A 14,016-nucleotide genomic window follows, 5' to 3' on the forward strand; every position below is an offset into this window, starting at 1 on the left:
TTCCAAATGAAATACAAAACTTGCTCTCATCTGAAAAGAGGACTTTGGACCACTGGGCAACAGTCCAGTTCTTCTTCTCCTTAGCCCAGGTAAGACGCCTCTGACGTTGTCTGTGGTTCAGGAGTGGCTTAACAAGAGGAATACGACAACTGTAGCCAAATTCCTTGACATGTCTGTGTGTGGTGGCTCTTGATGCCTTGACCCCAGCCTCAGTCCATTCCTTGTAAAGTTCACCCAAATTCTTGAATCGATTTTGCTTGACAATCCTCATAAGGCTGCGATTCTCTCGGTTGGTTGTGCATCTTTTTCTGTTAACATGCTTGGATACAGCACTCTGTGAACAGCCAGCTTCTTTGGCAATGTGGCTTGTGGCTTACCCTCCTTGTGAAGGGTGTCAATGATTGTCTTCTGGACAACTGTCAGATCAGCAGTCTTCCCCATGATTGTGTAGCCTAGTGAACCAAACTGAGAGACCATTTTGAAGGCTCAGGAAACCTTTGCAGGTGTTTTGAGTTGATTAGCTGTTTGGCATGTCACCATATTCAAATTTTTTGAGATAGTGAATTGGTGGGTTTTTGTTAAATGTGAGCCAAAATCATCACAATTAAAAGAACCAAAGACTTAAACTACTTCAGTCTGTGTGCATTGAATTTATTTAATACATGAGTTTCACAATTTGAGTTGAATTACTGAAATAAATGAACTTTTCCACGACATTCTAATTTATTGAGATGCACCTGTATATATATATATATATATATATATATATATATATATATATATATATATATATATATATAAAACACTGGTGGCCAGAAGTTTGGAATAATGTAGAGATTTTGCTCTTATGGAAAGAAATTGGTACTTTTATTCACCAAAGTGGCATTCACACAATCACAATGTATAGTCAGGACATTAATAAAAAAAAATCAGAACTATTTAAACTACTTCAGAGAGTTCTCAAAAAATCCTCCACGTGCAGCAATGACAGCTTTGCAGATCCTTGGCATTCTAGCTGTCAGTTTGTCCAGATACTCAGGTGACATTTCACCCCATGCTTCCTGTAGCACTTGCCATAGATGTGGATGTCTTGTTGGGCACTTCTCACGCACCTTACAGTCTGGCTGATCCCACAAAAGCTCAATGGGGTTAAGATCCATAACACTCTTTTCCAATTATCTGTTGTCCAATGTCTGTGTTTCTTTGCCCACTCTAACCTTTTTCTTTTTGTACTTATCTTTCAAAAGTGGCTTTTTCTTTGCAATTCTTCCCATAAGGCCTGCAGCCCTGAGTCTTCTCTTTACTGTTGTACATGAAACTGATGTTGAGCGGGTAGAATTCAATGAAGCTGTCAGCTGAGGACATGTGAGGCGTCTATTTCTCAAACTAGAGACTCTGATGTACTTATCCTCTTGTTTAGTTGTACATCTGGGCCTTCCACATCTCTTTCTGTCCTTGTTAGAGCCAGCTGTCTTTTGTCTTTGAAGACTGTAGCATACACCTTTGTATGAAATCTTCAGTTTTTTTGGCAATTTCAAGCATTGTATAGCCTTCATTCCTCAAAACAATGATTGACTGACAAGTTTCTAGAGAAAGCTGTTTCCTTTTTGCCATTTTTGACCTAATATTGACCTTAAGACATGCCAGTCTATTGTATACTGTGGCAATTCAAAAACAAACACAAAGACAATGTTAAGCTTCATTTAACAAACCAAATAGCTTACAGCTGTGTTTGATGTAATGGCAAGTGATTTGCTAGTACCAAATTAGCAATTTAGCATGATTCCTCAAGGATAAGGTGCTGGCGTGATGGCTGCTGGAAATGGGGTCTGTCTAGATTTGATCAAAAATGACTTTTTTCAAATAGTGATGGTGCTGTTTTTTTACATCAGTAATGTCCTGACTATACACTGTGATTAGTTGAATGCCACTTTGTTGAATAAAAGTACCAATTTCCTTCCATAAGAGCAACATCTGTACATTATTCCAAACTTTTGGCTGCCAGTACATATATATATATATATATATATATACAGACACTTCCGGTCAAAAGTTTTGAAACACTCATTCTTTATTATAATTTTTTTTTTTCTTTTTTTCACATTTTAGAATAATAGTAAAGTCATCAAAACTATGGAATAACATAAATGGAACTATGGGAATTATGTTGTGACTAAACAAAATCCAAAATAAATCAAAACTGTGTTATATTTTAGCATCTTCATAGTAGTCACCCTTTGCCTAGAATTTGTAGAAATGTACTCTTGATATTTTCTCAACCAACTTCTTGAGGTATCACCCTGGGATGCTTTTTAAACAGTATTGAAGGAGTTCCCATCTATGTTGGGCACTTATTGGCTGCTTTTCTTTATTATTTGGTCCAAGTCATCAATTTCAAAAACTTTTTTTATAATAAAATTTTTGTTTTGTAATGAAATAAATTAATATGGTGACACAATTATATTTTTGTCTACAAAGCTAATTTCAAACATTTAAGCATACGCCTTCAGATCAAAAGGTTAAGACCATGAGAAACATTTCAGGCAAGTGACTCCAAACTTTTGAACGGTAGTGTATATATATACACTGATCAGCCACAATATTAAAACCACCTGCCTAATATTGTGTAGGTACCCCACTCAAAATTCTAGAGACTGTTGTGTGTGAAAATCTCAGGTGATCAGCAGTTACAGAAATACTCAAACCAGCCCATCTGGCACCAACAACACGCCACAGTCAAAATCACTGAGATCACATTTTTCCCCATTCCGATGTAAACATTAACTGAAGCTCCTGACCCATATCTGCATGATTTTATGCACTGTACTGCTGCCACACGATTGGCTGATTAGATAATCACATGGATGATTGTTGGTGCCAGATGGGCTGGTTTGAGTATTTCTGTAACTGCTGATCTCCTGGGATTTTCACACACAAGTCTCTAGAATTTACTATGAATGGTGCCAAAAACAAAAAACATCCAGTGAGCGGCAGTTCTGTGGATGGAAATGTCTTGTTGATGAGAGAGGTCAACAGAGAACGGCCAGACTGGTTTGAACTGACAAAGTCCACGGTAACTCAGATAACCACTCTGTACAATTGTGGTGAGAAGAATAGCATCTCAGAATGCTATTCTGAGATGCGGGTTGGCGCTGTTTGGCGGCATGAGTGGGACCTACACAATATTAGGCAGGTGGTTTCAATGTTGTGGCTGATCGGTGTATGTATATATACTAACATAATTTTTTCCCATGTTGTTACCTCTAACAGTGTTCTCACAAACTCATACATTCAACTAAGTGCCTCCATTAGAAAGTTTGCCACATGACTTTACAAGTAGTAGTTTTTAATTAGATTTTAGCCTTAGCTGCTGAACCTGACTTTCAAGCATGTTTCTATGTGCTTATTTGTTCTCTTGCATTATATGCATTACAAATCATTACAGACCTTCAATCAAACCTCTTTTTTTATTTTTATCAATAAGCAGCCTTAACCAGACTAAATGAATAATGCCCAACTGGCTGTGTGGTAAAATTCAGTTACCTTAGGTCCATCTGTGCCATTACACACATAACTACAAACAGCACCTAGCCATTCTGAGATCATCCTGAATTTGAAACATAGTGAGGAGTTTATTCCAAAAGAAACTGTTTTTCTGATTTTCTCAAAGTGGACAGAAATAATAATAATAATAATAATAATAATAAAAAATGTAATTTCTTTCAGATCACAATTTTAACACAATAATAATTTCACATATTAAACTGTGTTTCATTGAACCCTGTAAATAAACAATTTAAGAGCTGAGTTGCTTGCATTTCTTAGCAGTGCAATCCTTTAGCTTTGTCTATAACAAACTCATGTCAGACTCCTAATATTAAATAAACTACTACGTAGGCTGAAGCTGAAATGTATCAATATTAAAACATATTTACAACCTGACATGCAATCTTTCCTCTGAGGAAAGATACAAGTATGCTCATTTACCATACACAGTCTTATTAAAATGGTTTGGCCTCATATCCCACTGTGGTTCAGTGAATTCCACAAACTGTTCACTGACTTAAAAAAACCCAGAGGAAAACAAATGTTTACTTTTAAAATTCCTCCTCAGCTATTTCTGCTAAGATTACAACCTCAAAATTGCTTTCTGGTTGTATAAAATCTTCTCATAATTATATGTACAATTGCATTTCTGTTGCCATTTAAATAAACACTGTCTTACAGAAAGAAACACTGGGAGTTTTGCATTTTCATTTTGTAAAATATTTAGAATCTCTCTTTACGGACAATATAAACTGCAATTTTGGTGGGCAAATGGAACCTTTCAGTGCAAAGATAAAGAGGGGTCATTAGATTGCACTGCTTCACATGGCAAGTTCACATTTTGGACCAAACTGTGAAAAGACCTTCAAATTTCATAGCATGTTAAACCTATATTACAGGTAGATATCTGCGATAAAGGCATCTATATATAAATTAACAAATTTAATCTTTTAGAATAAATGTATCTTTTAGAAGCATTTACATACTGTATAATTCATGAAGTAAATTAGAACTTTTTTTCTTTCTTGGTTCTTTCTTTCTTGGTTTCATTAAACATATACTTAAAAGATATGCCAAGTTATCTTTTAAATATATAAAGTCAGCATTTCGAAAGATCACAATCATACTTTCTAATCAATGTCCAAAATCTTTATCCACTGCTTAATCAAAAATAATTGTACACATCCATCATTACAGTCTTCCTCCTCCCAAAGCCCTCGGTCAAATAATATTTCCAAAACGTCCACCATAGCAACTTTATCCTTTAATCTGCACTTTAAGCAAACTCCTTCAAATAACTTTACCTTGTTTGGCTTGAAATTATTTGTTACAAATGAAAAAAAGGGGAAAACAGCTCTCCTTACTGACCCGGAAGTTTTAGACATTTCACAGCTAGCCTTTGTTTTCTTTAAAAGGTTTCAAATAGAAAACATTGAAACATTCTACATGCAAAATTGTCCTTTCCAGTCCCAGGATAGTTTCCCTGGTAAAGCACGTTCTGCATTGGTGCCCTCTGTTGGCAGTACTATCTTTGTAAATGGGCCAGTCCACAGTCCTGTGAAGCTGTTTGGTGGAGGGGGGAGTTGTCATCTGCATTTACTAGCTCCTGAGTGTTGCCGTTTGTGGGGCTGCAGCGAGGAGTAAGCTTGCGGAGATACTCTGCGTGGACAGGCTTATGGCACTGTAGCACCCGGATTGCCTCATCAATTTTGAACCATTTTCGCTTACGACCTGCAAAACATATCATGGTATATTAAATCAACAGCATTAACTTAAATTGAAAATCCAAGAATGAAAACTCTGTCATTATTTATTCACCCACACATCATTCCAAAGGTGCACAGTATGCTGTTATTTTTTCACAAAAAAAAATAAAAAGAAAGAAAAAATCACCATAAATGTAAAATGCTAAAAGAAATCCATACATCTTGTTCTCTTATTGAAGCTTCTGAAGTCTTCTGTGTGAGTAACAGACTTACCGAAAAGTCGTTATTCACTGATAATCTTTCCCTCTGCCAAAGCTCTGAAATCTAATTCGCGTTTGCATTCAGATTCAAAATTGGCATGTCAACGTACCGTGCCAGGTTTGGCATCACTGACAACAAATAGCATCGGTTCTTGAATGTGCTGTAGCCAAATGTGACATGCAATTTCAAATACGCGGAATAGAGAATGCAGTGGAGGGGAAGATTTTCAGTTAATAACAACATAAATTTAGGTCTGTTCTTCACACAAAGCTATTGTATGGCTTCAGAAGATTTGGAATACAATGCAGCAGTCATATGGACTACATATGGTGATTTCTTGTCCTTTTTGGAACTTGACAGACAGTGGTCACTATGAATTATCATTGCATTGAGAAGAGTTGTATAAAAGATTCTTTAATATTTTTGCTTTGTTCCACAGACAAAAAAATAACAGCATACGGATTTGGAACAACATGGGGGTGAGTAAACAAAATAATTTACATTTCTTTTTGATTAACTATTTATAATGTTGATATGTTGTGACTATAGTGATTTTGGTAGATGAAAATATTTACATTTTGTGCATTCCTTCAGGTGATAATTTTGGTCTTTTTAATTGCTTCATTTACTTTTGACCAACTGCCATTCAATACACTTGCTGCTTGGTTTTAAAAATGCATAGCATTGATTTGAATACAGTACAAAAGGTCAGTTTTGCAGTGAACTTGTCAGATGTTCGGCTGCACAATCATCTGGCTGACAAACATTCCACTTTATTTGTAGTCCTCAAAACTGTATCTCACAAAGTGCCAATACTTAAACATTCACCTAAAGGATTAAAAAAAAAAAAAAAAAAAAAAAAAAAAAAAGGCATGTGGATGTCGAATATGCAGGGGGTTAAAAGGTCACTGAGTTGACAATAATCTTATCGAGTTGGTTTATTTAACTCGGCTCTGTGTCAAGTATGCAGCTTGCTTCCTCTCAGTGTACTAAGGTTATGATGCCCTATTTGGCAGCTGAAACTATGGTACAGGCAGAGAGAGAGGGAGGCCAGTGATAGGGGAGCGTAGTGACGTTAACTGGAAAACAACTGTGCCGCTGCTACAGACACGCCTCCCTATGAACAAACTTAGGGCTATTTATATGGCTACTGGGAGTGAAGGATTACCAGGTTTTCTCTTTCCACACCATCTACAAATAGTTCAAGTTGTGAATTGCACCGTCTGTGGGCAATGTTATTTTTATGGATCCTTCCCAACAACAAAAATCCAGCAAGTAGCAGATTTCAGTGGCTAATCCACATGCCTGCTAAACATCTGTAATAGCTTTGTTAAATAGTTACATAAATCCCCATTTTTGCCCTTCTTCCAGATCAGCGGTTAACAGAAATTAGTTTGTTATGAATCGGATAAGCTGGCGAAAACCGCCATTAAAACCAATTATACTGTGTCCTTTTAGCAGACTAAGCCTCTTCTGTACACAAAAAAATTCCCCACTATTGATTTACCGCAGGCTTGGGAAGGGGTAATTTTGTTAAAGTTTATGGAAACACACCTTTGCCTTTTTATACTATTCCTTTAGTATAAATCTGTAAACAACTTTTTGCTCTGTCGGGCTGATTGCGATGCTCAAACAAATAGAGCAATGTTTTGATAGCGCCACAGCCATTAAACCAGATTTGTTATTATTCAGATAGCTAGCTACATGTTGATAATTTAAAAACTTTAATGTGCTCAGCAAGATTCTCTTCTAACCATAAAATAAAGATAGTTCACACTAATTCCTGCTATAATGTCAGAAAACAACATGTCAGTTTGAAATACAATGTGTACCTGTACTTTCTTTGCGTTGTAAAAAATGTTGGAATGCAACATTTGAAATGCAATGTGTACCTGTACATCCATTGCATTTTGAAATGTTTTTGGAACGCAACATTTGAAATGCAATGTGTACTTCCATTGTGTTGTCAAACATTTGAGAAAGCAATAACATTTGAAATTCAATGTGTACTGCCACTGCCTTGTGAAACATTTCGGAATGCAACGACACTTTATAATACAACGTGTACTTGCGCTGTCTTGTGAAATATTTGGAAACGCAACAACATTTTATAATATAACGCATACTTCCATTGTGTTGTCAATCATTTCGGAAAGCAGTAACATTTGAAATACAACGTGTAGTTCTATTGCTTTATAAAACATTTCGGAACGCAAACTATCTTTAATTGTTTCTTTGGTAGTAAAGTTAGAAAGATGGTTATAGCTATAGCTTCCCCAGCTGACACTCGTGTGATGTGACAGAGCAGCCAGACCTATTTTTCTGAGATTAGGGGCATGACTTAAACATGCAAAGAATACTGTGAATTTGCACCATATCCAACTCAGCAGCACAAAATAAAAAAAATCATTATTGTAGGCTTACCGTAGTGAATCGGGATAAGGACAGAGTTTTGAACACTGTTTATGTACTCACTCAAAAATGGATTTGTGTTCATTGCAACCAAAAAAATCTTCTTTAATGCAGCTTTAAAAAGCTGTTGTATATGCCTAGTCATGACCTTATCTGACACTAACAATAGTGGGGAAGAAGTTGCATAAGAAGAAACAAAAGCATGAAATTTGCACATTTTAACTGCAGAGCTGCCATTGTTTAGACCCACATAGAAATCTGACAGTAAACAACAACTCACCTATATTGACCGAGTCCTCCCAGTCTTCCAGTGTCTCTGTTACAGTAAGCACATACACATAGGTCCGATGTTTGCTGTCCTGGTTCTGCTATACAGAATGAGAAAAATACATTTATAATGTGGTTACACAAACTCAATGTGTGATACACTGGAAAGCATGCATTGAGAAGGTGTGAAGATAAAATTATTATGGAGTGTTTATGAAATAAAGTCTTGTTTATTAAAGTCTCAAGTGTGTGACATTTACCAGTACGATATGCTAGCAGGACTGAAGTAACATCTTACTTTATATAAGGCAGCTTGGCAGTCTTACCTCAAACACCCCCAGTAACCTGCCAAGAGTGCCCCTCACACCAGCCTGTTCAAGCAGGAATAGACATGGGAAAAAAAACATTCGTGAGACTTGAACAGGAAGAGAAAGCTGCAACATCTGCATTCTTCCCCACCCAAAAGCTACTTTTACAGTTTGGGTATAAATAAAGTTGCTTTCACAAGATGTCCCACACTGTAAATCATGCAGACATATTACTCAATTAACTAAACAATTTTTTACTTTACTAAACAAAAGTAAACAATTTTTTATTTTTTTTTATAAACCTCACATTATTTAAATTGTTACCTCCAATAGGTCATGTAGTTTAACATTAAATACTGTATATATATTAAAAAAAGGGGTTATTATGGTTAGGTGATATATACTGTAGAATATTTAAAATATAAATGGTGATAAGACTTCAACACAACACTTTTCACATGCTTATTTTTGTAATAGGCCTGCGAGCATGAAAGCATTAGAGATATTTGTAACAGGTAAAGGTTGGGCAAGGAGGATGCGGGAACCGGCTGAACAGTCAACATAGTTTAATGTAAAGCTCAACATAAAACAAACAAACACACACACACACACACACACACACACACACACACACACACGCAGCCACGTGCATCTCTCTCTCTCTCTCTCGAACTGGCATCTCCGGCTCCCCTTTAACTCGCTCTCCCACTGATCATCTGATTCAGTGCCAGCTGTGCACCCCCACGGCCCGGCCACGCCCTCCTCGTCACAATATTTTAATAGCATCTCAGATTTAAACCTCATTAAAATGAGTTGGGAAGTTCGATCAGTTCACAATTATTATTTAAATATGAATATGGAAGTCTCAGCATGGCATTTTACATGCTTTGTGTTATAGTAAAAATATATGCAGGAAAATATTGCTGTTCATTACCATGTATTGTTATATTGGTAAATAAATATAAACGAGGCATAGTTCACCCTAAAATGAAAATGTTAGCCTCAGTCACCATTCATTGTATGGAAAAAAAGATGCAATGAACATGAATGGTGACTGAGGCTAACATTCTGCCTAACATCTTTTTCAGCTATATGGCCCATCCCTAGGGGTTATGATGCTTTATGGTGTGTATACTTAAGAAAAGGAAATTTCTGAGAGTCACGTGGTGCCATGCGAGGATCGGACGTGTGAACAGCGAGCTCTGTGCACTTTGCTTGTTTTTAATTCTTTTTGTATCATAAACTGGTGAGATTCGATACACCCTGCTACATAACTGTTCTAAGAAGTCAACATGTTAAAGAATTCAAAATCCTCGGGCTCTGGAGATATTAAAAGACACTTACGTGCTCAAGCTGATACACCAGACAGCCCCCAGACCAGGGAATCTGTTTGGATGGTGCAGCAGGAGAAATTCAGCGGCAACTGGCGAGTATGTCTGTAATGCTTGCGAAAGTCGTAGCAGACCTGGAGGATCTCATCGATCGATTACGGCGATGGAGGAGAAATTCTCTGAGTTGGTTACAAGAATCAGGGATGTCGAGAAATTGATCGATTATCAGAGAGGGAATTAGCTGCTAATCCGCTAGCGACCAAGATAGACTTGGAACGCGTTTGGGAAAAACTGGGAGGATTTGGAGAATCGTAGTCGGCGAAACAACGTCCGAATTGTTGGAATTCCTGAGCATGAGGAAGGCCAATATATGGTAAAATTCCTAGACGAGCTCTTCCTGAGTCTGCTCGACATAACAGGCCATAAGCTGGAAATCGAGCGAGCTCACAGAGTCCCTGAGGAGTCTGCTGATGGAGACAGGCCCTGATCAATTCTGGCCAAATTTCTGTGATCATCCAATAAAGATCTTGTGTTACGCGAGGAAAGGAGTAAAGGAAGGCATTCTTGGAAAAACCACAGCATTTTCTTGTTCCCAGACTTTGCGATATCGACAAGAGAGAAACGTGATTGATTCAAGGAATGCAAGAAACTCTTACATCAACGGAAGGTCGCTTTTGCACTGATGTTCTTGGCCAAATTGAGAATAGATACTAAAGGATGGCCACAAAATATTTACATGCCCACAACAAGCGATGTCTTTCATAAAATCAATGGGGTGAGTAAGCCATTTGGTGTTTCTCACGTTGCTCCCAAGTGAGCTTGTCTCACTGAACATACACTTGACCATCCGAGGAAGCTGGGCGCCTTTCTTGCTTCTTTTTGTGCTGGGTCCGCCTAGCAGCTGGAGTTTGTTTTGTGGAATAACACTCCTTCGGGACAGTTGTGGGTGAATCTGCTCGTTCTTTGTGCTTATGCCTCCTACTGGCTGGAGTTTGTTTTGTGAGAATTTTTTGCAGGATATTGGAAGGATTAGGTCATCTGCTGCACTCATGAACAGCCAGCTCACTGAACAGTCGTTTGACTGTCCGAGGAAACTGAACAGGTTTTTTTTTCCTTTCCTCTTTGTGTGCTGGTTCCACTAGCGGCTGGAGTTTGTTTTGTGCAGGAACACACCTTTGGGACAGTTTTGTGAATGAATCTACACATTCTTTGTATTTATTCTGCCTATTGGCTGGAGTTTGTTTTATAGATTATTTTCTGTTATGTAATTCTGTCTGACAAAATTTATATAGAAACACTGGACTTGAGCAATCCGACGGCAAAGTTGTCGCAGGGACTCTCATAGGCGTACATGTACTGTTTGAGTTTAGAGGGATGGACACCGGTTGGCGCTGTCGTGCGTGGGGTTAATGCGCACATTTTTCTTTTTTTGTTTGTTTGGTTCGGAGGGAAGTTCGGGGTTTGATTGTTGCACTAATGGGAATGTAGTCTTTATAATTTTATTTTTGACACACAATCTATTTTTTCCTAACATGTCAAAATGTCAAATGTTAATATGAGTGGATTGTCTCTCTCCATGTGGAATGGGAATGGGTTGGGGCACCCCATAAAAAGAAGGTTATTTCTTTTCTTAAACGTAAGAAATATGATAGTGTTTCTTCAATAAACGCATTTTTTAAACGCATCTTTCCCCACAGGAAGCTGAAAAATTTGGGAAGATTTGGGGTGGACAGATTTTCTTAACCAGTCACTAATTAAAAAATAAAAATAAAAATTCTTGTTGCACTTTAATCTGTTTTGAATACTATTCTGATGCTAGTTGAAACTTTGTAATATGGCACTTTTTCATACCACTGTCTCCTGAAGATGATTTACTTATATTTTCCTCTTTTGTAAGTCGCTTTGGATAAGTGTCTGCCAAATGAATAAATGTAAATGTTTAGTGCTGGCTCAATTAAGAGCAGGGGAGTCATTACATTGATAGGTAAACATCTATAATTCAAATGTCTCAAACAGATTAAAGATAAATTAGGAAGAAATTTAGAAGAAATTCAGGGGCAAAGGTTGATTTTGGCTAATATTTATGCACCTAACGTTGATGATCAGGGCTTTTTTATAGATCATGAAGGGACCCCTCATGATATAATACTGGGAGGAGACTTTAATCTATTGATGGACTCAGTCCTTGATCATAGTGAAGCAAAAGTGTGCAAGCCCCCTAGAGCAACACTGACACTTCACAGGATGTATAAAAATCTTGGTCTTACAGATATTTGGAGACTTTTAAACCCAAATGGGAGGGACTATAAACAATTTTTATCAGTCCATAAGATTATTCTAGAATAGATTTTTTTCTTATATCCAAGTCTCTCATTTCTTCTGTCGTTTATTGCTCAATTGGAAACATCAGTCTCAGATCACGCCCTGGTGAGTTTAGAGGTGTTGCCACATACGGAGAAAAATAAATCATAGTTGGCGCTTTAATGTAACCCTTTTGCAAAATCCTGATTTCCAACAAATGTTAAAAGGCTGAAATCAATGTTTATATGGAGACCAACTGGTCCTCAGTATCCTCTGTGGGCGTGGCTTGGGAGGCACTTGAGGCGGTTCTTAGGGGCCGGATCATACAGTATGCCTCATTCATCAAAAAATCCAAAGCACGAGACCTCGTGGAGTTGGAAGGGAATATTAAAAGTGCCGAGGCAGAGCTGAAGCACAGAATGTCGTCTGATGGCCTCAAAGAATTGACCCAAAAATACAGATATAATACTATTTTTGGCTATTCAGGGCAAGACAGTCATACTTTGAGTCGGGGGATAAAGCAGGGAAGCTTTTGGCTAGATATATAAAGCAGAGAGAGTCTTTTTCTACCATTCCCTCAGTGAAATCTGCTGGTGGTGAAATATTAATATCAATGGCTGAGGTAAATAATGCTTTTTAAAGAATTCTGTTTTGATCTTTATAGTTCCACAATGTCTTCATCGGTAGACGAAGATATTAGAAACTTTGTGGAACCATTAGAACTCCCTAAACTGACGACTGAGCAAAAATATTCTCTTGATTCTGAGATAACCTTGGAGGAGCTTGACGAGGTAATTAAGGCCTTGCCTACAGGCAAGGCTCCGGGGCCAGATGGCTTTGCCACTGAATTTTTTAGATTTTATGCTACAGGCCCCAATTTCGTTAGAAGTTTATACGGAATCATTAAAGAATTGAAAGCTGGGGCCTGGGTAGCTCAGTGGTAAAGACACTGACTACCACCCCTGGAGTTCGTTAGTTCGAATCCCAGGGCATGCCGAGTGACTCCAGCCAGGTCTCCTAAGCAACCAAACTGGCCCGGTTGCTAGGGAGGGTAGAGTCACATGGGGTAACCTCCTTGTGGTCACAATAATGTGGTTCGTTCTCGGTGGGGCGCATGGTGAGTTGAGCATTGTTGCCGCGGTGGATGGCGTGAAGCCTCCACATGTGCTATGTCTCCGTGGCAATGCGCTTAACAAGCCACATGATAAGATGTGCGGGTTGACGTTCTCAGACGCGGAGGCAACTGGGATTCGTCCTCCGCCACCTGGACTGAGGCGAATCACTACGTGACCACGAGGACTTAAAAGTAGCACATTGGGAATTGGGCATTCCAAATGGAAAAAAGAGAATGGAAAGCTTCCACCAACCACGACAAGCTCAGATTAGTCTGATTCTTAAAAAGGACAAAGATCCAAGCGAGTGTAAGAGTTACCATCCAATTTCCTTGATCCAGCTGGACGTAAAAATAGTCAAAAAATTCTGGCTAACTGATTATGACATCTCTTATACATATAGATCAGGTGGGGTTTATTCAGGGCTGCAGCTCTTCTAATAACATTAGGCGTTTCATCAATATCACGTGGTCAGTGGCGAATGATCAGACTCCGGTCGCTGCTATCTCACTTGATGCCGAAAAGGCATTTGATATGGTAGAATGGGATTATCTTTAAGATTTTGGAAATGTATGGGTTTGGGAATATGTTTCTTGGATGGATTAAGTTACTTTATAGACACCTGGTAGCGGCGGTACAAACAAATGGATTACTTTTGGATTATTTTACTCTGGATAGTGTCACCCGGCAGGGTTGCCCTCTTTCCCCATTATTGTTCTGTCTTGCCCTGGAACCATTAGCAGCCGCAATAAGAAAGGAGGATGATTTTCCA

General features: G+C 38.1%; 1 protein-coding gene across 3 annotated transcripts in view; it reads right to left on the reverse strand.

The window, feature by feature from the left end:
• Positions 1-3,608: 3,608 nt before the first annotated feature.
• LOC127456425 (diphosphoinositol polyphosphate phosphohydrolase 3-beta-like) overlaps positions 3,609-14,016 on the reverse strand; it is a 48,795-nt gene continuing 38,387 nt past the window's right edge. For 2 of the 3 annotated variants that reach the window (XM_051724906.1, XM_051724908.1), the window contains exons 3-5: positions 8,519-8,563; positions 8,206-8,293; positions 3,609-5,277 (exon numbers count right to left, since the gene is read on the reverse strand). In XM_051724906.1, the coding sequence (XP_051580866.1) occupies positions 5,072-5,277; positions 8,206-8,293; positions 8,519-8,563 (339 nt within the window). In that variant the 3' untranslated portion in view covers positions 3,609-5,071. The remainder of the gene's footprint in view (positions 5,278-8,205; positions 8,294-8,518; positions 8,564-14,016) is intronic. The other variant, XM_051724907.1, reaches the window with a different exon arrangement.

This window comes from Myxocyprinus asiaticus, chromosome 18, assembly GCF_019703515.2.
Source record: "Myxocyprinus asiaticus isolate MX2 ecotype Aquarium Trade chromosome 18, UBuf_Myxa_2, whole genome shotgun sequence".
In the NCBI taxonomy this organism is placed as follows: Eukaryota; Metazoa; Chordata; class Actinopteri; order Cypriniformes; family Catostomidae; genus Myxocyprinus; species Myxocyprinus asiaticus.